This window comes from Tamandua tetradactyla, chromosome 5 (genome assembly GCF_023851605.1).
Source record: "Tamandua tetradactyla isolate mTamTet1 chromosome 5, mTamTet1.pri, whole genome shotgun sequence".
NCBI classification, from domain to species: Eukaryota; Metazoa; Chordata; class Mammalia; order Pilosa; family Myrmecophagidae; genus Tamandua; species Tamandua tetradactyla.
The window spans coordinates 99698105-99725294 of record NC_135331.1 but is presented as its reverse complement, the minus strand read 5'-3'; the positions used below and the strand labels follow the sequence as shown (position 1 = coordinate 99725294).

Sequence of the window (27190 nt, the reverse complement as noted above, 5' to 3'; positions counted from 1 at the left end):
CTTTTCTGAATCCCTGTCCAGCAGGCAGGGCCCACGGGCACCAGAGCCTTTTTCCTTCTTTTGGATGAATGGCAAGTTTTATGCATCTCTGGGAAACAGAGTTAGGGGCTGACTCATTTGCTTTATACCTTTTTGTTGTACTTTCTATATGTGTCTCTGATGTTCATGAATTGCTTTTATAAGCAGCAAATGAATTAAAGTTGTATTTGCAGAGGTCTGTGGCCCACATCCCAGGGACAGCTCCATTCTCCTGACTCAGGTCACAAGATAGCAGCCCCATCATCCTCCTCACCTCTTCCTATGTTGAGGGGACCCTGAGCCAGCAGGCGGATCCTCCTTATCTGTCCACCAGCTCTTCTCACTTCCCTTCCATGCCGGGCTCTGGGCCAGCTGCTTTGGTTTTTTCCAGCTGGAGCAGGGGGCTGGGAGAATGGGGAGAAGTGAGAGGGCAGAGCTGCACGGGGACAGGGACACACGTGCCAGCACACTCATGCACCCCCACCCCGGCTCCACCAAGCCACATTAACCTCCTGCCCATGGCGGCGTTGCCCTGCCAGGCGTGTGTGGGGCGCTGGGCCGGCGCCCTGGCCCTGCCTGACACCACTGGAGCCCGTGGGCCCCCGCCCCTCCCTGTCCTCCCTTCCCACACTCAGGGCCCCTCCCAGGCCCAGCAGCCCTGGGGCAGGGGAGGCACGAGGCAGCAGCACCCCAAGAAGCCAGGTGACGGCCCTGGCAGGGACCACACTCTTTCTCCAGCGCTGTCAGGGCCCAGGCCATCTTCTGAGCATACCTCACTCTCCGTGCCCCGCATGAGCCTGCCGACGGATGGGGGCAAGGTGGGGCAGGAGGGGAGGGCAATGGCAGGTGCTTCTGGCCCACATTCCCTAAAGCAGCCACCCTCTGTTTAGGGTGAAGGCGCTGAGGAGTAACCATCACTTCATCAGCATCTAGCAGGCAACAGCCAGTTGTGACAAGGCCCTCAGGATCCCTCTGTGACAGGGAAGGAACCTGGAATTGACCATGGGCCACTGCCACTGGGTTTTGGGGTGGCTGAGTCCAGTCCCATCCTCTCCCTGGGCCTCTGGCTCCTCGTCCATCAGTGGGAGTCACACCAGATGGTCCTCAGGGTCTCCCCAGCTGTGTCTCCCTGTGTTAAAATGACCCCCTATCAGAGGGCAGGGGCGTGGTCAGCTCTCTGGCAGCCCCCAAGAAGCCAGGCCACAGTGCACACAGGCCGCCCCGTGAGCTGGAAAGGCCGCACTCTGCTTCCACCCCGACACGGGCAGCCTTCCAGCCAGGCCAGGGCCACACACCTTCCTGCTGGGTGGCCGCTGGGTCAGAATCCCCATACCGAGGCCCGCGGGGGAAGGCTCAGGAGAAGCAGAGCAGGCGTGGAGCCCCGGTTTCTTCCCCCGTCCAGGCCTTCACACCCCCGTGGGCCTCAGCTGAGCTGGGAGTGATCCTTTTCCCCCCCGAGTGATCCTCCCCCCTCTTCCTCCCACCTCCAAGGGGAAGTCAGACACAGCCTGGAGCCCTGGCCTGGCCCCTTGGCTTTTAAAATTTTTTAATTTTTAAAAATTTGTATATAAAAATTTTTTGTTTTAATTATTAAACATTTTTAGAGCAGTTGTAAGTTTAGATTTTTAAAAAAACGCAAAAAGTACAGAGTTCCCAGTTCCCATACACCCCGCCACACACACATGAGTTTAACATTTTACATTAGAATGGTGCAGTTTTTACAGTTGATGAACCGGTATTATTATAATTATATTATTAACTAAAGTCCATAGTTTACATTAGGGTTTACTTTTTGTGTTGTATAGGTCTATGTTTTTTTTTTAAAGTAAAAATTATTAATTCCAAATAATTGAAAAAGTATCCAACTTTGTTATTTGCTTGCCAAATCAATGCTGAACAGCCTCTTTAAGAATACTATTAGCCAGCTGGTTTAATTCATTTACTTTTCACTAACTTGTCAGATACATTATTTAATTTTTAAAAATTTTTAAATTTTATTCTTTTAAATACCAAAAAACACCTAACCAAATGCAAACATTCTTATTTTGATCATTCCATTCTACATATGTAATCAGTAAGATACATTATTTTAAACGTCATTATTTCCAATTATTAAAAAATAATATTAGCTCGGTGTAACAAATATCCCTAGGTGCATAATTATAACAGAAAAGGGACGCCCAGCACACCCTATTTACCAAATTCCCATTCCCTCAAAATAATTGCCATTAAAAGCTTAGAGCATCTTTTCTGACTTTTTCTGTCTAAGCACCTTGAGAAACAAAACGGCTTTTCAGGATAAACTGACGGCTCTAAATTACTCTGTGCCCTTGGCTTTTTTTTGGCATGTGCAGGCACCGGGAATCGAACCTGGGTCTCTGGCACGGCAGGTGAGAACTCTGCCATTGCGCCACCGTGGCCCACCCCTCCCCCTGGCTTTGGAGAGCTGCATGGATAGAACAGTGGATGGTGGGAAGTTTGCCCTTCTCCCTGGGGCTCCCTCTCTCCCTCCCCTGGTCTAAATCAAATCATCCCCAGGATGATACATGTGCAGAATTAAACATAAAATGCCAAGGTGGCAAATATAGAGAAACTGGCCTGACAGGTCCCAGGGGTGCCCCGGGCAATGAGAGCTCCTTGGGTCACCCACCCTGAGTCAGACAGGCTAGGCTGGGCCAGGGCAGCTGTCAAGCTGGGCCCCAGGCCCGCTCAGGACCCCTCCCTTTAGTCCCCTGCTGCCTGGGAGCTCAAAGAAGCAGCCCGAGTCAGCTCAATTTCTCTTTGCCACCCTCCCCTCCTGCCACAGGAGCTCAGCCCCTTGCTTCTTGTGGGGTTGGGGACTTTACTTAGGGTGAGCTGGGTGGGGCAGCTGTTACTGGCTTTTGGCTGACTCATTTGGCTGATGTTGGCTGGAAGAGCCGTGGGGTGAGGGAGCCCCAAATGTTGGGTGGGGGCGTCAGAGGCCTACCCTGTCGTACACCAGCATGGAGCAGAGTACAGCGGGCCCACCCCCCCTACCCTGCCCACCTGGCTCACAGTGTGGGGCCTACCTGAAGGTCCCAAACTCTGTCCATACTCCCACACCTGCCCCCAAACAGCTGCCCCATGGGCCAGAGAGGTGCACTCCTAGCTCAGGCTGCCCTCAGGAAAACTACCAGGGAAGAGGCCCTAGAAATGGGGCCTTAGTGCCTGGGGCAGGATCTAGAAGTGGGGTGCGGTGGGGAGGGCTCCCCTGGGCACCTCACTCGGAGGGAGGGCGAAAGAGGGGCCCTCCAGGGCACAAGATCGGGTCTAAAGGTGTCTGGGATGGCAGCTATGTCTAGAGGGAGCTGGCCTTGTGGGTGGAGATTCTTCTCTGGCTCCCAGGAGGGATTCTGAGCTAAGGAAGGGGTGGAGGTCCGGGTTGGGAAGCAGTAGAGCTTTTTCACAGTGCGCTCCTTGGCTCACTGATTTCAGAGCCGCTGCCGTGGGGGGGGGCATGGGAACTGCCTGTAGGAAATCTAAGGCCTGGCATTCCGGCCCTCGCTCCCCTTCCCCTGGCCCACACCCCACCCTCCCACCGCCCCCCCAAGCCAAGAGGAGCTGCCCAGTCTGGGAGAGCCACTGGCTGGGCTTCACCCAACTGGGGACACCGGGTGCCTGGTGAGGTTTCTCTGTGGTCCTCATTCTGGGGGGGCCAGAGCCCATCCCCTTGCTCCCCCAGCCTACAATGGTGCACAACCTTGCCCGGCTCCAACTCTGTCTCAGAGTCCTCTCCCTCCCCTCCCGTAGCTCCACACCCTACCTGTTGCCTTGGCTTTCCCACCCTCCCCCCCAGACAAGGCCCCAGAGAAGTCTGGGTGAGGAGGTGTGCCTCTGCAATGTGCAGCGAAGACTCTGAACTGGCTGGTGGCCACGGTCAGCCATGCGTGGCCCACAGGCCCAGCCCCCAGAGCTGACCCACCTTGGGGCTTGGCTGTGCCCTGAGGAATCCCAGGCATGAGGAGGTACAAGGAACACTGAGCCTGGTGGGGACAAGGACACCCGCACGGAGGGCCAGCCCCTGCCTGAGGCCTGCGCGGCAGGGCTGAGTTGTCATCAGTGGCGCGAGGAACTCTGGGTGGTGCCGCAGGGGGTGAGCAGTGGGCTCTGACCCCCAAAACGTCAAGGGGAGACTAGCCTCACCCTTAAAAATTGAGTGCTGTCTTCCCTTCTCCCCTCCCTCCCCCGCTTCCTTGCTCTTCTGGAACTCCGAAATGTTTATAGTCCCAAGGGCAGTGGAGAATCCCTGATGACCTGGCCCTGTCCGTGGGGAAGCACCTCAACTCCTTAGATCTACCCAGACAGACACACCCCAGTGGCCTGGCCCAAGGACTCGGGCCACCGCTCACCCAGTGATCTTGTGGTAGAACCCAAGGAAAGACAGAGCAAAGGAAATGAGCTTCCTGGAGGAGTACTCTGTGTTGTATCTCTTTAGATGTGCAGTGGCCTTTGGTGCCACAGCAAACCTCAGGGAGGTGGTAGCATCCCCATTTTACAGAAGAGGAAACAGCCTCAGAGGCAGGGGAAGGACACCTAAATAGAGCATGGGCTACACGTCAGATCCTGCTTTTGACTGCATTTTGACAATGGAGTTTAAAATTGTAAATTTGGTCTCCCTGATTCCGAGTTCATGATGTGCTTTCTGCTCAGTCACAATATTTTTTAAAAATTATCATTATGTTGGGTGCTTTTTAACTATAAAGGTAGCAATTTCATTGTTAAGAGTTGAGGAAAGAGAGTCAGGTTTGAGCCAGAGAGCTGGCCTGTGCCCTCTGCGAGGGGACAAATGGTCTTGGCTACCAGGTGCTACCTGGGTGTGGGAACAAGGAAGTTCTGTGGCCCAGTTTCCAGTGGAGCGCCCCACCTAGCAGGGCCAGGGTTGGACTCTGCCCCAAGCACCGAGCAAAGGCCTCTCTGCCAGAGCAGGGCAAGGAGTGGCTGTGGCCATGGCTGGCTGCCCGGGTTGGTCCTAAGGATGGCCCGCCCCTCTATTGATGGGGCTGCCGCCCTGGATGGCCCCCCACATCCCTCTCCACTGAGCATATATTTGAGAAACACTCCAACCCCTGCAGGCAACATCATAGGGTACTTGGATCTGTCATTTTCCCAAGGCAATAGCACTGGGGTGGGGCAGTGTAAAGGGTGGGGCACAGCCAGCTTCCCAACTGATTGCTGTCATTGGAATCCCGTGTCTGAGGCCAGAGGTGACCTCAAGCCCTGCTTGGCCTCACCCTATCGCTTCTGGAAAACCAGCTTTGAAAACTCCTCCCTCCCAGCTCCCTCCTCCTCCCCCCAGCTTCCCCCTTCCTCTCCCTGGAGACTGGAAACAATGGCAATAGTCTGTCCCAACAGCCTGTCACTGAGTGGTGGCCCTGAGTGCTGAGGCCACTGCCGACGCATATGCGGGCTGAGTCACAGCCTAGACACTTACAGCCTGGGCTCGCAGAACACTATGGTTGAACTGGCCTTCAGAGAGCGTTTACAGGAGAGACAGGAAACTGAGGCCCAGCAAAAGAAATGACTTTGCTCTGAGTTAACTGGTGGCGGAGCTGGCACCAGAACACATGTTTTCCACCATTCTAAACCTATAATTCTTTCTACAATTTATTCAACAAACATTTATTGAATTGCCCTGTCTATGCCAGGTTTGTACAGAGAATCAGCCCATCACTGACCCTGATTCTGGGGTCAGGCTGGGCAGCAAAGACTAGTCATCTACAGAAGGCTCCAGTTTGTACTGGAGGAAAAGTGGAAGGGCAAATACTGTAGTGGTAAAGAGGACAAGCTCTGAGGTTCAAAGTTGTCCCTGCCACTTACTAGCTGTGTGACCTTGGGCTAAATTCTTAATCTCTCTGTGCCTCAGTTTCCTCATCTATAAAATAAATATAATAACCTGCCTCTTAGGGTTACTAAGAAGACAAACAGCACCGCTACATGTGCAAAACTCAGAGCAGTGTCCAGCACATAGTAGGCCCCTAAGAAATGTCCACTGTAATAATAATAATGTGCACATAAAGGATAAATTAATTTGGCCTGGGTGGTCGAGAGGACTTCTTAGAGGAGGGCATTTAATCTGGGGTTTCAAGGATAGTTAACAGTTTGCCAGGCTGTCTAGGACCCAGGCAGGGGCTGGAAGATGGTGGGACCATTCAGTTCAGTACTGGGAAGGGATGAGGCTGGACTTTGAGATTTGCTCCAAAGATCAAATTGAAGTTGTGTGTCCTGAGACTTCTTTTTTTTTTTGAAGGGTTTGGGGACCTAAAAAGCTTGAGTTTCGCCTAGGCTACTGTTACAAGGCTTCCATCCTGTGGATTTGAGTGTCTAATGTGTTTTCAGAGTGCTTTAAGATCAAAGGGTATGGTGGGCAGTGTCATCTCTGGCCATGAAGTCCCTCTTCCTTCCCCCCACATAATTAGACTTGACCACTCAGGGTGATCCAGAAGGTGCTTTTAGGATTCCAATGAGCTAAGCTTTGATTGTTCACATTTTTCACCCCAATGGCAGAGATGATTGGAAGACATAATCCTGATGTAGTTTTCCTTAGTCAGAGATATTATCTCGTATATCTTCATAATAGCCCTACAAAGTAGGAAATATCTCCTTCTTTTAAATGAAGGAATTGGGTCTCAGCAATATGGAGAAAAGATGAGTTGGAAGAACAGGTTTGCATTCCAACATATCCTTAACAGATTCTGACATAACATAGAGCAGATAGAGGGCTAAAAATACCTGCCTTTGTAGGGCCGTGGGGCAGCGGTTGCTGACAAGCACCGTCTGCTGGGCAGGATGAGAACATGCGGTCTTGGGAAGCTGCTTTCCTGGCCCTCTCCCCAGGGCTCTTTGGAACTAGTCTGCACCCCCTGTGTGGGTCCCTGGCCCTGTTTCCTCTGGGAAATACTGATGAACCAAGTGCCAAAGAAGCGCTTTAAAAGGAACCAAATCAACAAAATCCTAGACAAGAGAGAGAAACTGACTTTCAGAATAATCTCATCAAGATGCCCAGATACCATTAAAAAATTAAAAGTCATACTAAGAAACAAGAAGATATGAGCCAGTCAAAAGAAAAAATTAAAAACTTGGAGGAGATAAGGAATTTGGAATAACAAATCAAAGATCCTCAAACAAATCTCCTAAACCAATTCAAGGAGATAAAGAAAAATATAGCTAAAGACACAAAAGATATGAAGAAGACACTGGCAGAGTGAAATGAGGAATTTGAAAGCATGCAAAGAAAAATAGATCCTATGGGAGGGAAAATCACAATAGCTAAGATTAAAAATATTCTCAAGGCATACATACGCAGATTTGAACAGGCAGAAGAAAGGACCATGACCTAGAAGTCTGGACATTCAAAACAAACAGACAAAAGGATAGAGAAAATAATGGAAAAATTTCAGCAGGATCTCAGATAACTGAGTGATAACAGAAGCACATAAACACATGCATCACGGGTGTTCCAGAAGGAGCAGAGAAGGGAAAAAGGCCAGAAAGAATATTCAAGGAAATAATGGCCAAAAATCTCAAAAAGGCAAAGGGGACAAGTCCAAGAAGTGCAAATACTTCATACAGAATAAAACCTAATAGACCTACTCCAAGATAAATACTAATCATAATGTCTACTGTCCAAGATAGAGAATTCTAAAAGCAGCAAGAGAAAAGCAATACATCACATACAAGGGAACCGCAATAAGATTAAGTGCCCATTTCTCATCAGAAACCATGGAGGCGAGAAGGCAGTGGAATGATACATTTAACGTACTGAAACAGAAAAACTGTCAGCCAAGAATTCTTCATCTGACAAAACTGTTAAGAAATGAGGGACAGTTTAAAATATTTACAGATAAACAGAAACTGAGAGAGTTCATTAACAAGAGTCCTGCCCTACAAGAAATACTAAAGGGAGTTCTGCAAGCTGAAAAGAAAAGACAGGAGAAAGAGGCTTGGAAGAGAATGTAGAAATGAAGAGTATCAGGAAGGATAATTTAAAGGATAAAAAGAGGAACAAAAACAATACGTGACAAAGAATAAAATGGATGAAGTAAGTACTGCCTTTACAGTCTTTACAGTCACAACATTGAACGTTAATGGATTAAACTCTCCAATCAAAAGACACCTTTGACAGAATTGATAAAAAAAAACCAAAGATCTATCTATATGCTGTCTACAAGAGACTCACCTTAGCCCTAAGGATACAAATAATTTGAAAGTGAAATGTTGAAAAAAGATATTCCAGCGAACAGTAACCAAAAGAGAGCTGGGGTAGCTACACTAATATCGGACAGAACTGGTTTTAAATGTGAAAATGTTATAAGGGACAAGGAAGGGCATTATATATTAATAAAAGGGGTAATCTACCAAGAAATAATAACAATGAAAAATTTTATGTACAAAAATTAACTCAAAATGTATCAAAGACCTAAACATTAGGTCTAAGACCATAAACCTGTTAGAAGAAAATGTAGGGAAATCTTATAAATCTTATAATAGGAGGCAGTTTTCTAGACCTTACACCCTAAGCACGAGCATTGAAGAAACAAATAAATAAATGGGAACTCCTCAAAATCAAACACTTTTGTGCATCAAAGATCTTTATCAAGAAAATAAAAAGACAGCCTACACAATAGGAGACAATATTTGGAAATGATATATCAGATAAAGGTTTAGTATCCAGAATATATAAAGAGATTGTTCAACTCAACCACAAAAAGACAGACAACCCAATTACAAAATGGGCAAAAGACTTGAACAGACACTTCTCAGAAAAGGAAATATAAATGGCCAAATGGCACATGAAAAGATTCTCAACTTTCCTGGCTACTAGGGAAATGCAAATACAAATCAAAACCACAAATCATCTCACACCCACCAGAATGGCCATTATCAATAAAACAGAAAATGACAAGTGCTGGAGAGGATGTGGAGAAAGAGGCACATTTATCCACTGTTGGTGGAATGTCAAATGGTACAACCGCTGTGGGAGGCAGTTTGGCGGGTCCTCAGGAAGGTAAGTATAGAATTGCCCTATGACCCAGCAATACCATTGCTAGGTATCTACTCAGAGGACATGAGGGCAAGGACACAAACAGACATTTGCATACCAATGTTTATAACAGCATTATTTACAATTGCGAAGAGATGGAAACAGCCCAAATGTCCATCAACAGACGAGTGGCTAAACAAGCTGTGGTATATACATATGATGGGATATTATGCAGCTATAAGACGGAATAAAGTTATGAAGTATGTAACAAAATGGATGGACCTGAAGGACATTATGCTGAGTGAGGTTAGCCAGAAACAAAAGAGCAAATATCTTATGATCTCATTTAGAAAATGCTTATAAGAAAATTGGGGCCTAGATTGTAAGCTCTTATAGGAGTCACATTTAATCCAGAGCGGTAATTGTTATTTCTAGATTTTGAAAGGCCGTGCTATATATGTATATAACCTGGTATTTCCCTGGGACTTTGGGTACCTGTTGTGACATCTAAGACTCAGAATAGGAGTTCTGCAGGTCTGAAAGTTAGCATTTCCATACACAATAACTGATAAAGAAACTGAAAAAGAGATCGGGCTTCAATTAGAGATAAGAACAAAGGCAATCGGGCACGGTTTGAGGTAGAGCAGAATAGGGGTAAGGAAGGCATTGTCTGTATTTTAGAACTTTGCATACCCAATGAGACCAAAGAAAAAGAGGTTTATTTTGTTCAAAACCTAAATTTTCGGTAGCACATAACCTAATTCAACCTGTCTGGGTAGATCATTTAAACAACCCAAACACATGGGGCCCAGAAGCAGAATGAGGGCTCGTAATTCTGTGTGATTTAATGATATGCCCAGATATATCCCAGAGTAAATTGAACAGATAATTAAAAAGTATTGGCAAAGTCCCTTAAGGGAACTTTACCACCGGGGAACCCCTGATCCTTTCTTAAACATTAGGGACTCCAAAGTCAATAAACCAAGCCCTTGATCTTGGAAGCTTGCTTTTGTGAAGCTTATTTACATAGTGGAGAAGCTAAGCCTATCAATAGTTATACCTAAGTTACTTCCGGAGGATCTCTTTTGTTGCTCAGATGTGGCCCCTCTCTCTCTAAGCCTAACTCTGCAAGTGAAATCATTACCCTCCCCACTACGTGGGACTTGACATCCAGGGGTGAAAGTCTCCCTGGAGGGTGGTCCATTGTGGCTCAGTGGCAGAGTTCTTGCCTGCCATGCTGGAGACCTGGGGTCGATTCCCGGTGCCTGCCCATGCGAAAAAAAAAAAAAAGTCTCCCTGGCAATGTGAGATGACTCCTAGGGATGAGCCTGGCCCTGGCACCGTGGGATTAACAATGCCTTCCTGACCAAAAGAGGGAAAAGGATTATAACAAATAGTATATCAGTGGCTGAGAGAGTTCAAATAGAGTTGAGAGGCTACTCTGGAGGCTACTTTTACACAAGCTTCAGCTAGATATTGCTATTTATCATGGTTTACCAAAACACCAACCAAAACCATTCCTGCCAACCCTAAAGAACACCTAGGGCTCTATCTGAGGTTCTACAAAGGTTCCATGCACTATAATTTACTTGCCAGAAACCTGTGACCTTCAGATGGGTTCCTCAGCCAGATGTCCTGAAACCCAGAGAAGCCAACTTCTCCAGAACATCAACTAGTTCCATCCTCATCACAAATTATCAAAGCCCTTTCCAACATGAAAAAGTTAGATTGGGCATGGTCCAAATACCCCTAAAGATTGGGAGAAAGATCAGAGGAGAAAGAGGAGTTATAGCAGAGAAGATAGGGTTTAACAAATGAGTATGACTGCTGAATCATTATATTTCTTTTAGTCTCCAGTGCCTTGGAGCAGCTAGAAGGAAAAATCTAAAATTGTGTTACTATAACCCATACCAAACTCTGAAATTTGTTCTATAACTAATTGTTGCAGCGTGCTTTGCAATTTATTGCTTTTTTGGATATATGTCATTTTCACAATAATCAAAAGTATCATACACCATGATTAAGTGAATTTTATTCCAGGTATGCAAGGGTGGCTCAAAAGTCAAATCAGTTACTGTAATACACCACATTAACAAATCAAAGTGGAAAAAACCACATGATCATATCAATTGACACAGAAAAAGCATTTGACAAAATCCAGCATCCTTTCTTAATAAAAGCACTTCAAAAGACAGGAATAGAAGGAAACTTCCGCAACATGATCCAGGGCAAACATGAAAACCTCATAGCTAACCTTATACTCAATGGTGAAAGACCAAAAGCTTTCCCTTTTTTTTATTAACGGAAAAAAAAAAAGAAATTAACACATTTAGAAATCATACCATTCTACATATGCAATCAGTAATTCTTAACATCATCACATAGATGCATGATCATCGTTTCTTAGTACATTTGCATCGGTTCAGAGGAACTAGCAACACAACAGAAAAAGATATAGAATATTAATATAGAGAAAAGAAATAAAAGTAGTAATAATAGTGAAAAAAAACAAAAAAAACCCTATAGCTCAGATGCAGCTTCATTCAGTGTTTTAACATGATTACTTTACAATTAGGTATTATTGTGCTGTCCATTTTTGAGTTTTTGTATCTAGTCCTGTTGCACAGTCTGTATCCCTTCAGCTCCAATTACCCATTATCTTACCCTGTTTCTAACTCCTGCTGGACTCTGTTACCAATGACATATTCCAAGTTTATTCTCGAATGTCCGTTCACATCAGTGGGACCATACAGTATTTGTCCTTTAGTTTTTGGCTGGACTCACTCAGCATAATATTCTCTAGGTCCATCCATGTTATTACATGCTTCATAAGTTTATCTTGTCTTAAAGCTGCATAATATTCCATCCTATGTATATACCACAGTTTGTTTAGCCATTCTTCTGTTGATGGACATTTTGGCTGTTTCCATCTCTTTGCAATTGTAAATAACGCTGCTATAAACATTGGTGTGCAAATGTCCGTTTGTGTCTTTGCCCTTAAGTCCTTTGAGTAGATACCTAGCAATGGTATTGCTGGGTCGTATGGCAATTCTATATTCAGCTTTTTGAGGAACTGCCAAACTGCCTTCCACAGTGGTTGCACCATTTGACATTCCCACCAACAGTGGATAAGTGTGCCTCTTTCTTTGCATCCTCTCCAGCACTTGTCATTTTCTGTTTTGTTGATAATGGCCATTCTGGTGGGTGTGAGATGATATCTCATTGTGGTTTTGATTTGCATTTCTCTAATGGCCAGGGACATTGAGCATCTCTTCATGTGCCTCTTGGCCATCTGTATTTCCTCTTCTGGTAGGTGTCTGTTCAAGTCTTTTTCCCATTTTGTAATTGGGTTGGCTGTCTTTTTGTTGTTGAGTTGAACAATCTCTTTATAAATTCTGGATACTAGACCTTTATCTGATATATCATTTCCAAATATTGTCTCCCATTGTGTAGGCTGTCTTTCTACTTTCTTGATGAAGTTCTTTGATGCACAAAAGTGTTTAATTTTGAGGAGCTCCCATTTATTTATTTCCTTCTTCAGTGCTCTTGCTTTAGGTTTAAGGTCCATAAAACCGCCTCCAGTTGTAAGATTCATAAGATATCTCCCTACATTTTCCTCTAACTGTTTTATGGTCTTAGACCTAATGTTTAGATCTTTGATCCATTTTGAGTTAACTTTTGTGTAGGGTGTGAGATATGGGTCTTCTTTCATTCTTTTGCATATGGATATCCAGTTCTCTAGGCACCATTTATTGAAGAGACTGTTCTGTCCCAGGTGAGTTGGCTTGACTGCCTTATCAAAGATCAAATGTCCATAGATGAGAGGGTCTATATAAGCTTTCCCTTTAAGATCGGGAACAAGACAAGAAGGCCCACTGTCACCACTGTCACTCAACATCATGCTAGAAGTCCCAGCTAGAGCAGTTAGGCAAGAAAAAGAAATAAAAGGCATCTAAGAAAGAGAAATCGTGAAGTAAAACTTTCACGATTAGCAGATGGCATGATCCTATATACAGAATGTCATGAAAAATCTACACAAAGCCACAAGAACTAGTAAACGAGATCAGCAAGAGGCAAGATACAAGATTAACACACAAAAATCAATAGTGGTTCTAAAAACTAGTAACAACCAATTTCACGATGAAATCAATAAAAACATTCCATTTGCAATAGCAAGTATAACAATCAAATATCTAGGAATAAATTTAACCAAGGATGTAATGGACCTTCAGAAAACTACAAAACACTGCTAAAAGACATCAAAGAAGACCTAAATAAATGGAAGGACATTCCGTGTTCATGGATTGGAAGATTATAGTTAAGATGTCAGTTCTACCCAAATTGATTTGCAGATCAATACAATCCCAATAAAAATTCCAACAGCCCTTTTTGAAGAAATGGAAAAGCCAATCATCAAAAATTTATTTGGAAGGGTAGGGGGCCTTGAAAAGCTGAAAATATCTTGAAAAAGAAGAATGAAATTGGAGAAATCATGCAGCCTGATTTTAAAGTCTAAAGGCCTAAAGACAGACATATTAATTAATGGAACCCAATTAAGAGTTCAGAAATAAACCTGCACATTATGATCAATTGATTTTTGACAAGGCTGCGAAGTCCACTCAACTGGAACAGAACAGTCTCTTCAATAAATGGTGATGGGAGAACTGGATATCTGTATCCAAAAGAATGAAAGAGGACCACTATTTCACACATTATACAAAAATTAACCCAAAGTGAATCAAAGTCATAAATATAAGCGAAAAAAACCATAAAACACCTAGAAGAAAATGTAAGGAACCATCTTCAAGATCTTGTGGTAGGTGGAGGTTTCTTAGACATGACACCCAAAGCACAAGCAACAAAAGAAAAAATACAGATGGGACCTCCCCAGATTGAATACTGTGTCAAAAAGGTAGCATACTCATGGGAGAAAATGATGCTAACCACATATTTGAGAAGCGTTTAATATCCAGGTTATATAAAGAAAGCTACAACTCAATAGTAAAAAGACCAATAATCCAATTTAAAAATGGGCAAAAGACTTGAACTGACATTTTTCCAAAGAGGAAACACAAATGGCTAAAAAGGACATGAAAAGGTGCTCAGCTTCACTAACTTATCAAGGAAATGCAAATCCAAACCACAATGAGGTATCACTGCACACCTTCTAGGATGCTACTGTTAAACAAATAGAAAACTACAAGTGCTGGAGAGGATGTGGAGAAATAGAAAAACTACTCCCTGCTGGGTGGGAATGTAAAATGGTACAGCTGCTGTGGAAGTCAGTCTGGCCGTTCCTCAGGAAGCTAAGTGTAGAACTGCCATCCAACCCAGCGTCCCCACTACAAGGTAGATACCCAGAAGAACTGACAGCAGGGACGTGAACAGACATTTGCACACCAATATCCATAGCCGCCTTATTCATATTTGCCAATAGGGGGAAACAACCCAAGTGTCCATCACTGATAAATAGATTTTAAAAAGGTGGCGTAAACACACAATGGAATATTATTCAGCTGTAAAAAGGAGTGACATCCTGATGCATGTCACAGCATGGATGAACCCTGACCACATTATGTTGAGTGAAATAAGCCAGACACAAAAGGAAAGATGTTATATAATCTCACTAATATGAACTAGTTGTAATAAGTAAACTCATAGAGTTAAAGTCTAGACTATAGGTTACCAGGAGATAGCAGGAGGGTGGAGAATGGGGAGTGGATGCCTAATGTGTTAACTGAGTTGAACTTAGATGTTTGGAAGGGGATAGAGGGGTGGTAGGATGTTAGGTGAGTGTAATTAACACCACCAGATTATGGTTGTGACCGGTTGAAAAGGAAGCTTAGGGTTGTGTATGTCACTAGAAGGAAAGCTAGAGGAAAAAACATGCGACTGAACCGCACAGTGAAGCCTGTGGTGGGTGATGACTGTGATTAATAGTATAAATATAAAAATGTTCTTTTTTGAAGTAGAACAAATATACGTCACTATTACAAGGAGTTAATAACAACAGAGGGCTACGCGGGGATGGGGGGGGAATGCACCTAATGCAAACCATGGACTATAGTTAAGAGTAAAATGTTAATATTCTTACATAACAGTAACAAATGTACTACACCAGTAGGGGGGTGGGGGTGGAATAAAGTGTACAGGGTACTGTTTTTTTTGAGTAATGAAACCATCCTAAAATAGATTGTGGTGATGAGTGCGTGACTCTGTGATTGCAGTGTGACCCCACTGATCGTACACTTTGGGCGGGCTGTATGATGTATGAACATATCTCAGTAAAATGCTTTAAAAAAATCAGTGTACAGGGCATTGGTGACTCAGTGACAGAGTTCTCGCCTGCCATGCTGGAGACCCAGGTTCAGTTCCCGGTGCCTGCCCATGCAAAAAAAATAAATAAACGAAAAAGAACCTTAAAAAATCAGTGCAATTATTGTGAATGTCAGTAATAAGGCTGAACTATGTGTGTGATTATGCTTGAAAGGGGAAATTTAGGGCTGTGTACGCCACCAGAACATATACATACGTTCACTATACAACACAGTGAGCCTCGTTGTGGAGGGTGACTGTGGTCAGTAGTACAGATGTGTGATTGTTCTTTCATGAACTGGAACAAATGTACATCACTATTATAAGGTGTTAACAATAGGGTGGCATATGGGGAAAAGATACACCTGTACCAATTCGAAGCTATTATGTGCCCCAGAAAAGCCATGTCCTTTAATCCTCATTCAATATTGCTAGGTGGTATCTTTTTTTATTGTTTCCATAGAGATGTGACCCACCCAATTGTGGGTGGTAACCTTTGATTAGATGGTTTCCATGGAGATGCGTCTCTACCTAGTCAAGGCAGGGTTGCTTACTGGAGCCCTTTAAGAGGGAACCATTCTGGAAAAATCTTTAGAGCCCACAGAACCAGAGACCTTTGGAGCAGAAGGAAAACACCCCCAGGGAAGGCTTAGGAAATGAAGAGAGAAAGCTAGCAGAGTCACATGTACCCTCCCAGCTGAGTGAAAAACCATGAACGTCATCAGCTCTTTCTTTGGTGTTAAGGTATCCTTCTCCGGATGCCTTAATTTGGACATTTTCTTGGCCTTAGAACTGTAAACTTGCAACTTAATAAAGTCCCTTTTTAAAAGGCAAAAAAAAAAAAAATCAGTGTACATACTTGATAGAGGTTATTAGATAATTGATGAATTGTGTGTCTGTGTCCACCTATGCTGAATATTAGATGTCTTGGAGACACATCTCGGGTAAGTTGACCCCTGTCCCTGACTCAGGGCTCAGAATCACTAGGTTTGAGAGATGTTAAGAATAAGCTGAAAAAAGAATAAGGTAGGTGTTGGTCTTGTGAATCAGGTGGAAGTAGGAAAAAGACTAGACTTCAAAAGACCCAACTTCAAAATTCTTTAAGAACAAGCTGAGTTTGTTTCTCCACGCACGACCAAAGACTAATTCCAAGATCCCCTTTGGTAACCTAGCATGTCGTGGCACCACACAAATCAGGGTACTTCTGTAACATCCACCTCAAATTCTCCTTCTTGGACGTCAGACCTTTAAGCTCAGAGGGCTGACACCATCGGCCCATCGGTGAGTGGCAGCTGGAGCTGCTTTGTCTCTGACTTTGGAGGATACCATAAAACATATTCCCTGGGCGGAGGAACGAGGGGAACCTCTAGAGAGCAATCAGAGTCCTGCCTTGTGAGGACTTTATGGGACCCGGTTTCTCTCAGGTCCGTGTGGGGAGTCAATCAGATTCTTTTGGTTTATTTGTTTTTAAATAGAGATATAATTGATATGACATAAAATTCACCCTTTTAAGTTCATCCTTTTATATTTTAGTGTATTCATTAGGTTGGGCAACCATCACCAGTCACTGCAGATTCTTTTAAGCAGTAAAATGTAGATTGTAGATGAGGGATGGCTCCTAAGTAATAACAACAGCAGCTAACATCTATTGGGCTTTCACTACACACCAGGCACTAAGTACTTTTTGTGTATTGCATCCTCATAATGTCCCTACTGACAGATTCTATTTTTATCACCTTTTCACAGACGGGGAAACTGAGACACGGAGGGTGTAAATAAGTCGCACAGTCATGCACTTGGTAGGTGGCAGAGCTGGGATTCAAATCCAGGCAGCCTGGCTCTAAAACCAGTGCAATCAGCCTCTACTCTTCTACCATCTCCTTAGAGAGCTCAATGCATCCCTGAAGGATGAGCGATCTTAAATAGGCAAAAAAAAAACCAAGGGGTAGGGGCTCCCTAGACCTGCCAGTTGTTTGGTACTCCTGGTGGTATGACCTTAGACAACTTAGCCAACTCTTCTGGGCCCCGATTTCCTCACCCATTAAACAGGGCTAGCATCTTCATAGAGTGGTGGGACTGAGATAATGTGTTTAAAGCACAGTGCAAGGGGTATTATTATTAAAGATGGGAATGGACAGTTGGGCCCAGCCTACCCAACGCCCAGCATCAGGGACGGACATGGACTAGACATGTAGGCTGGGAGGGTGGAGGGAGGGGACTGTGCAGATAGAAGCAGGATGGGTGTGATGGGAGAGTGGGGGAATAAGTTGGGTGCGAAGCATGAGGCCAGGTTGTTGAGGACCTTGAAAGCTATCATAAAACGTTCTATAGCTCTTCAAAACGACAGGTGCATGGACTGTGCTTACATAGGGAAATGTGTGCTGGGGGGAAAACAGAATGCAAAATAGTATGTACAGACCGACAGCTGTGCAAACACATTATGGCCTCTTAAGCTTAGAGATCACAAGGGCATCCAGAGTGCTGTAAATATTCTAGTTCACCACTTTTTATTTACTTATTTTTCTGTAAAGACATTTGGGTTCCTAATGAGAACTAACGGTAAACAGAAAGCCAGGCCTGGGGGCTTCACTTTTAACCCGTGGACATCGGTAGGGTGTCAACGCAGATTCTTTTGGTTTATTTGTTCGTTTTTAAATTGAGACGTATTTGACATGATATAAAATTCACCCTTTCAAGTTCATCGTTTTATAAATTTTAGTGTATTCATTAGCTTGTGCAACCTTCCGCAGTCACTGCAGATTGCTGAGCAGTAAGATAGCCTCGTCGAGCAGCGATATAAGAAGACAACTGTCCATCTTTCCCTGTTCCCTGATCTCTCTCTCTGGTCCCTTTCAGAATGCCCAGGAGAACCATGGGCTTGCTGTGCCCACCCCTTCTGTCCCAGAAGGCTTCGTGAACAAAGAGGTGACAGGTAAGAAGACTCTGGGCTCGGGGCTTGTCCATCTTTCTTTCCTCTCTGTGTCCTGAATGCAAAAGCCAAGCATTTGGCCCATCTCCCTGACTGGTGACACATCTGGAGCCTCCAGTCACAGTCACTCTGTTAGTCCTCAGGCCTCCTGACTGCTGGCTGCAGTGGAGGAGGGTGGGAGGGGTGAGCAGTGGGGCTGGGAGCCAGAGTAGACTAAGATGTGGGGGGACAAGGGCCAGAGCAGGCACAGAGACACCATAAGTGACAGAGAGAATCTACAGTGGGACAGACCTGGCTCCAAGCCCCACCTTCACCCCCCAGCTTAACTCTGCTACCTTGGGCAAGGCACTTAACCCCTTATACCTCAACGCTTCAAGTGAACATTAGAAACAAATACAGGTCTTGGGGAGTAAATGAAATATTGGATGAACAGAAGTCACTTCATATACCTCTGCTCAAAACCTGCTCTGACTTCCCATGTCTCTACAAGGACTGCCGGAACTGGCCTCATCTCCTGCTCTGGCTCCCTGTCTTTTTCTGCTCCTGCCCCCTGGGCTTCTTGCTCTTAAATACCCCAGGCACATTTCCAACTCTTGTCTTCACACTGCAGTTCCCTCTGCCTGGAAAGCTCTCCCCCCACATAGCAGTAGGCTCACTCCTCACCCCTCCACCTTTGCTCAAATGTCACCTTCTCAGTGAGGTCTTCTCTGACCACCCCTAGCACCCCTTTCTGGTTTATTTCTTTACCCCTCATAGCACTCATCATCTAAAGTGGAACTCATTTACCAGTTTACGATGTTCATCATCTGCCTCTCCCCATTAAAACATCAGCTCCAAGAGGGCATTTTTATCTGCTGTATCCCAGCTCTTGGCGCCCAACACTGGGTGCTGAGTGAATGTTGGTGTCTCCCATCCCCGCTCTCAGCAGCATGCATGGGTCTCTCCACCTGTTTTTCATTTTAAAGTCAGATAGCTCCAGGGAGCCCTTTGGAGCTGCACATTCCCTAGGTTTACGCTCTTCTGGGAGCTGAGAGAGAGGTGATGAAGGACAGCTGCCCCTCAGAGAGCAAGCAGAGGGGTCCGGGGCGCTCAGCCTCCCTTCAGTGGCCAGGTTGCCGGCTTTCCTACACACCCCGTGCCAAGCCGCAGTCCAGCATCTCCAGAATCTTCTAGGAAGTAGGAAACTTCTTGTAGCTCCAGGGCTTTTAGAAAGCAGGAGGCCAAAGAAGTCGTTCCGGCAAATTGCTTCTGCCTCCCTATGGGTCTTTAACCCAGCCTCCCTCACCGAGGAGATCCCTGGCCTCTGGCCCTCATCCATGGCTTCCTATATCTCCCCCACTTTGTCCATCAGTCTGATAGGGGCTGGAAAATCAAGTGCAGGTGATAGTAGTTAAAGGGGTGACAGTTTATTGTCTACTAGGATCGGGCCCATTTTATAGATGATGAGACTGAGGCTCAACGAGGTTATTGAGTGCATCTAAGGTCACACACCTGGTAAGTGGTAGCGCTGGGATATGCACACCTGCCTTTCTGGCATTGTACCAGTCAAGGTTCTGGCAAGAAGCAGATGGCTCACTCGAAATGGTGACAGAAGAGAGATGAGTAAAAGGATGATATACAAGAGTGTGAGCAGAGTTAAGGGGCCTGGAGTGAATGGGACGATCCAGGGACTGGCAACAGCGAGGGCTGCTGGTATCCCCGCGCCGTGGCTGTAGCTGTGGGAGCAGGGCTAGCCTACAGGAGCTGGGGTCTGCAGTGGAGGAGCACTGCAAACCTGTGTGGGAGCCCGGGAGATAAACACCCTGGCCTTTCCACCGCGCTCCCACCCCCCGGAGCCCCCCATCCTGTGATCTCCAAATGGAGACTATTCAGTACAGGCCCCAAAGGTGGGGGGGGTCCCCAGCCCAGAGAGAAGACAGTCACCCCAGGATAGCTTTGGAGACACCGCCACTCCCTCACACTCGGTATGCAGGAGGAAAGGCATGAAATGAATCAGCTCTTCTCTTGGATGTGGCCCCCCACCCCCGAGCTACCCTGGGTAAGCAATGATTGCCAAGGCTGGTCTGCCTCAGCCTTCCTCTTCATCCCTGCCCCTCCCTTCTCTCAGGTTCCAGCACTCTTGTCAACGGCAACCTCCGGCTGTACAGCTCTGTGGGTGACCTCAGGCATGGACGCTATGGCCAGGACCCACTCATCCCCCCGCCTCCCCCAGGCCCGGCCCCAGGGCCACCCCCAGACACCTCACAGTTTCGAGAAGAGTCTCCACCCCCACCTCCACCTTTCACAGCTCCTCCTCCACCTCCCCTGCTGCTGGAACCCGAACCCCCACCCCCGCCCCCACCCAGCATGGCCCCACCTCCACCCCCAGTACTGGGGGCCTTATCCCCCCCATCCCCCCTTTCCTCCCCCTCCACACCCACCCCTCCTGACTTCATTCCTCCTGCCCCACCCTTGGCCTTTCTAGTCCCCCCAGCACCCCCTCTGCCAGCCCCAGCACCCCTAGCTCCAGTGTCTCCTGGTATACCAAAGGGGCCGCTCTTTCCCCCCGGGGTGGTCACCAAGTGGAAATCAGAGGTAGCACTGAATGGCAGGCAGTCAGAGGCCCCCAGAACCAGCCCCCCCAGGAGCCCCGCTGAACCAAAGGGACCCCAGTCAGAGCCCCACCTCACCTTCCCCCGTTCGTTCAAGGTGCCTCCCCCAACCCCAGTAAGGACTTCGTCCATCCCAGTTCAGGAAGCACAAGAGGCTCCCCCAGAGAAAGAGGGGGCCACCAAGAAGGCCCCCAGCAGGCTCCCACTGCCTCCCAGCTTCCACATCCGCCCTGCCTCCCAGGCCTACCCTGACAGGGCCCCTGAGGCCGGCAGCCCAGGGGAGCTCAGGGCAGTGGCACCAGCCAGCCCAAGGCTGGGCCAGGTCCAGTCCTGGACAAATGAACAGGCTGAGACTCCACCCCCAGCCCCTCCCCTCCCCCCACCTGCACCCCCTCTCCCTCCCCCAGCACCTCCCCTTCCTCCTGCTGCTCCTCCTTTGCCTTCTGCTGAGAAGGCAGCCCCTCCACCTCCTGGGTTTGTGAAAAGCCCCAAATCCAGTTCTTCTGCTCCCAAACCCAAACCCAAGCCCCCCAGCCCAGAAAACACAGTTTCTTCAGCCCCTGTGGACTGGCGGGATCCCAGCCAGTTGGAAAAGCTGCGCAGCGAGCTGGCAGCCTATCTTTGTGGCTCCAGGAGAGAGGACCGACTTCTCAGTCACAGGCAAGGCCCACTGGTGGCTTCTCAGAGCCGGAAGGGTGCCAGCCTGCCGGAAAAAGAGTCTCACCCCAGCCTGCCAGAAAAGGAATCTCCCCCAAGCCTGCAGGAGAGGGAGAGTCCCCCAAATGCTCCTGAGAAGACAAGTCCCTACAGCAGCAGCCTGCCAGAGAAGGAGGCCACCGCCAGCCTGCCCCTGCCCCCTGTGGACTACAGCCCCCAAGACTTCCCAACCCCTAGGGTCCAATGGATCCGAAATGAGCTGGAGGCCAGGCTTTCCTCATCAGCAGAGAAGGAAGCCAAACCCAGCATGGAGTCCCTGCCCCCCAAACCCCTGCCAGAGGGGGTAAGAATCTTTGAAAATGGGGCCAATAATGGCAAATTCTCCAAGCCTATGGCCAAGAATCTGCAAGCTCAACCCACCACATCTCTGCCAACCAGGCCAGTCCAGACCAAGGCTACACTTGGGCCAGCCACATCACCCAAGACCACGCCCAGGCCAGCCACGTCACCCAAGGCCACACGTGGGTCAGCCACACCACCCAAGACCACTCCCGGGCCAGCCACACCACCCAAGCCCACACCCGGGCCAGCCACACCACCCAAGCCCATGCCCGGGCCAGCCACACCACCCAAGCCCACACCCGGGCCAGCCACACCACCTCAGCTGACTCCTGGACCAGCCATATCATCCACAGGCACAATTCTGCCCACCACATCATCCCAGTTGATATCAGAGAAAGGCCCAGTCCTTTCTGGGAATGAGGAGAAGCCAGTGGAATTTCAAGAACTCACACTGCCTTCCCAGCTGGAGGCGGAGGGGTCCCCCTCAGAGGCCAGTAAGCTGCCCGCACAGGGGGGCCCTTCATCTTTAGTCCTCCTCCCAAAGATGGTCCCTGGCCGAGAGGAGGTGCAGTTCCTCTACAAGCCACACCGCAGCCAAAACAGCTCCAGCAGGGAGATTGCAGTGGTGATGCCCACCCTGGCCAGGGGAGAGGCTGCAGGGTCAGGGGAGACTGTGGAGGTGAAGGAGCCCCAGGGGCTGCCAGCCAAACCCCCCTCCCCGGCCCAGCCTCGCGATGAACTCCTCAGGCACCCGGTGACTGGGGAAGTGGTGGAGCCGGGCTCCCCAATGGCCTTGCTTCTGGCAGCCAGGCAAAGAGCACAGAAGGGGAGGTCTGGAGGGGCCGCGCTGGGCAGGTCCTCACTGCCAGGGAGTATCCGCAGCCATAGCCGCCAGCCCGAGGCCGCCTCTGACAGCATCTTCTACAGCGAGGGCCGGCCCAACTCCTTCATTGTGGTCCCCAAGCCATCCAAGGAGGCCCAGGGCTCCCCGCTGGCCTCTTCAGCCCAGCCCACGGTCCCCAGCCAGTGGACGCCGCGCAGAGACCCAGAAGGCACAGAGTCCAGCGGCTGGCACAGCCGGACAAAGCTGGAGGCCCAGGGTCCTGTCGCCTGGGAAAGGCCGGCTCCCTCCAACCTCCCCCAGAGTCACCCGCTGCCCAAGTCCTTCTCATCCCCACCTTCCCCCTCGTACAAGAGGGAGGAGGAGGAGGAGATCAGCTTTGAGGTCATCCCACCGCCCCCGGAGTTCAGCAATGACCCTGCGCCCCCCGCCACGGCTCTCCAGAATCCGGGCCGCCGCAGCTCCCCTCCCCGGAACGACTTTCCGGACTCGGGGCAGGCGGCCCCGGCTCGCAGCTTCTCGCGCTTCCCCGCGGGGGCTCGCTACTCCGGGGCCGGAGCCGGGGCCGGGGGCCTGGACCGCTTCTCGGGCGGGGGCCGTTCGCTCATCAAGAAGCGCCTGTACGTCGGGGAGGCCCCCCGCAGCCCCGGGCTGCCCCACGGCGGCCCCGGCCGCAGCCTGAGCACCCCCAACTGCTTCGGGCCCCCACCCGGGGGGCCCTTCCGCGCGGCCGCAGGTCCCGAGATGCGGCGCGTCAACTCGGCGGGCCGGACGCCCCCCGGCGGGCTGCACTCGCGGAGGACGTCCCTGGAGAGCTCGGCGCGGGGCGCGCACTACGCGGGGGGCGGCGCGGGCGGCGAGGCCAAGTACAAAGCGCCCGGCGGCGATTACGACTTCGCCCCCGCGGTGGGCAGGTGAGCTGCGGGGGCCGGGGGGGGGGGGGGGACGGCGGTAGGGGGCTGGGAAGGGTGATGCAGGGAACCCGCAGGTGGGAAGCCAGGTGAGGCGGAGGCACAGCTCTGAAACCACAGAGGAACTGACCAGGGCCACGGCCATCAGTCGGTGACATTTCGCTTTCTATCCTCTGGCTTTCAGGGCAGAGAGAAGGAGTGGGGGTGGGGTGGGGAGGTGGGGTCCCACTTTCCCTTACCTGCTTCCTGCACTCCTTTATCTACTTTGTTCTCTTTCCCCCACCTCCTCCTCTCCCACCCGCTCTCCCTTTTCTCTCTCTGTCGGCTCCCACGCCCTGGAGTCGGAGGGTTTCAGGCTGAAGGTAAGGGAGGGGGACGAGGGAGACTTGAGCTGTCCTTGGGTGGAGAGATTTCCCAGAAACCCAGAGATGGATCCCGACCAGGCTAGAAGTGGAGCTAGAAGTTCCAAGGCTGCAGTCTGCCGCCAGGTGCCTAGACCCCCAGATCCACCCTCTATCTGCTGAACAGATGCAGGCAGGCTGGGGCCCCATCCTGGGACTGACAGCCCCAGGTGTGTGTGGGCCACACAACTGTGCTGAGCCACATCCTTTCCTCTTGTGCCCTGGAGTGGGTGGGTGTTGATTAACCCGCTGCAAATATTAACCTCACTTCTTGTGCTTCCCCCCCCCAGGTCTCCCCATAGCACCCCCCACTATGGCAGCCCCATCAACACATTCACCGTGAGGCCTGGGACCCGTCATCCCATCTCCTATGCCTACTCAGGGGCCCATCAGAAAGCCCCATCCTGAGACCGGGGTGCTCTCAGCCAGGCTTTCAGGGGTCAGATCTCGGCACTTGTTTTGTTGGGGGGTGGGGGGTGGGAGGTGTGAGGTGTTAGGCAGCCTGACACAGACACAGAAGAGCCTTTGGTCCTTGAAGACAGATGGACAACGGAGTGAAAACCAGTGGCCGGGGAAAATCAAGAGTGGACTTCTGTTTTCCAAAGCAATTGCTTGGCTATGGACCATTTTACATATGGGGACAGAGGTGGAAGGAGGGAGGAGAGGAGGAACTTTTAAGGGCCTGGAGCTTGAATTTCTGCTATCTTGTATTATATCTGCTTCAGCAGGACTTACTTACAGCAGTTTTACAAGCATGACCTGTAATCCAGTCTAAAAGTAAGGAGTAGGGCGCTAACTGACTCGGAACCCAACAGGATGGCTGTTAGCCCCTCTCAAAGTTACAGGAACCTACAGCTTCATCTCTTAGCCTCAACTAGTTCACCAGTTGCCATCCCAAAAGGTTATCCCTGGGGTTCCCAGCAGAAGCCACATTGAGGTGAGACCAGCGGTGTGCAGCATGCAAAGAAGGTACTGGAACAGAAACATTTTTCACTGACTAAGGGGAGGAGGGGTTAGGGTGATTCATTTCTTCCTTCCTCGGCCCTTAGCTACAAGGAGGCTAGAGAGAGAGAGGACTTGGCAAGTTTGGGATGGGAAATAGGCTTGCAGTGCTCCTTAGACTCAGGTGGCCATGATTTGGGGGATTGGACCTGAGGAGCCAGAGGCCTGGGGCCTGAAAACAGAAGCCTTAAGGGGCCAAGTCCCATACGGGATTCAGAGGAAGTGTCATCCCCATACCACCCCTCCCAAACCCGATGCTGCAGGTCACCAATATTACTGAGGCCTTAATGCATGTGATCAAGGTGCTGGAAGGCAGCAGGGATGGGAATAGAGGGCTCTGAGGAGTTTGCTGCTAATGGGGAAAGTGTTTTGCAAAGTCACAAGTGATAGGACTGGACCAGAGCAGGAGAGTCTTATGAGTAGAGTCCCTTCTTGTCCTTTGCCTGGGCACTTCAACTTTATGCGTTTTCCAGTGAACTAGACCCTGTTCCACTTTCAAACTGTCCTGGTTTGAATAATACATGGTCGCCAAACATATCAGGAAACAATATTCCCTGGTCTGTCTTTCCTGACTTCAGGTCCTGCAGGGTCGAATTCCTGGGACCAAGCCAAACCAAGCTGCTTCACAAAGGAGGAAGGGCAGGGCGGTGGCCTGCCTCAGAGAGGGAGGCTGGTAGGGGGTGGCCAGGAAGCAGTTCCCTTCGGGGAACAAGATGTTGGAACGAACGTAATGATCTGTGGTAACCAATCAAGGTTGCGGGGTTGAGGGGACAGCAGGTGAGCAACTTCAAGGAGAGAGGGTGCAGGGGTGGGCAGCCTCCTGGGTGGCCACGCTCAACCCCCTGATAGGGCAGGATCTGGTTACCTGTGCTCAAGAAGCGAACCCCACCCCAACGCCAGCACTGGATCTCTGTATATGTATGTATTTTCCCTGTGCAATGTTTTTATAAAAGAGTTCATTAATTTATCTGCTGTGTTCAGGCTTGACGAATGGGGTGTGGACTCGCAGTTGTGTATTTCTCTGGGGTGCGTGGGGAAGGGTTGAGTCTCACTTGGCTTGGGAAATAAATAGGTCAGTTTGGACTGGCCTCTAGCTATGTGGCTGTGAACTGATGATGATTCGGAGCTCCTGGGGTGTGTTGAGATGTTGGGAGAGCTCTGCTGGGAAAAGCCAAGCATAGGGTGGTGGCTGAATTGGTGAGATTTTGCTGGGCCACACTTTCTCTTCTGACCCTTGGGTTTCTTGATCTCCAAATCCCCCAAGAGGAAGAAGCAGAGCTGAAGTCTGACTCTCTGAACCTCATTTTCTTCGATAATATGGACATGATGAGCATACCTACCTCCTATTGACAAGTGTCTGAATGTCTACTAGATTACCAGGCACTGTGCTTAGTAAGAACATACAGCAACCAACACACTAACTTGACCTGCATTTGCCAAGATTACAGTCCAGTAGGGGAGAGGATAAAAAGAGATCACACAGACACTTCATAAATCATACGTGATAGTAGGGAAAGGAACAGGGAACTGTGAGAGAGAATAACCAATGGGGGGCAAAGGAGAGGAAATTTACTTTAATGGAGATCAGGGAAGATGTCTTGAAGTGGTGACATTTCTGCTGATTTAGGCAAAGCATCTAGCACACGCCTAACACACTGCAGTTGCTCAATAAATGATTTTTGAGGTGCTGACTGCCTGCCATTTGCATATGACCCTTCTCAATTTTCTGTAAAGCTTTGATTTGGTATCTTCTCTGAACCTCCTGCCTTCCTACCTGTTCCACAGAGCTGTTCCTACCCACCTTCCCTCCCCCAAAAGGTATTCCAGAAGAGGAAAGAGAACCAGATAAGACATTGCAAGGAAGTGGAAGGGAGAATTGTGTTTCCTCCTCTGTCTGAGATGAGTGCTTGGTGGGTGGTGGTGGTGGAGATTGCTGGAGAAGAGAGACTAGGAGGGCAACTTATTTGGCAACTTGTGCTTCCAGGAAGGGCCTCCCTAGCGTCTTCCTTCCTTGGAGCCTCCTTGTTCTCCTTTCTCTCACTGTTCCCCAACACTTTACCATGATGTCCTCATCCTAATAACACAGAGGACAAGGGCCCAGCTCCCAGTAGGGCTCAGGACCCTGTGTCTGGCTGCTCTCACCTCTCCTAACCCTCCCGCTGCACTGACTTGGGAGAGGCCG

The 27190-nt window shown here is 48.8% G+C and overlaps 1 protein-coding gene across 1 annotated transcript in view; it reads left to right on the top strand.

The window, feature by feature from the left end:
- Nucleotides 1-25975, top strand: part of C5H6orf132 (chromosome 5 C6orf132 homolog) — a 39947-nt gene extending 13972 nt beyond the window's left edge. Inside the window, exons 3-5 of the mRNA XM_077159418.1 lie at nucleotides 18191-18266; nucleotides 20371-23608; nucleotides 24297-25975. Coding sequence (XP_077015533.1) covers nucleotides 18191-18266; nucleotides 20371-23608; nucleotides 24297-24414 — 3432 coding nt within the window. The 3' untranslated portion in view covers nucleotides 24415-25975. The remainder of the gene's footprint in view (nucleotides 1-18190; nucleotides 18267-20370; nucleotides 23609-24296) is intronic.
- Nucleotides 25976-27190: the final 1215 nt, after the last annotated feature.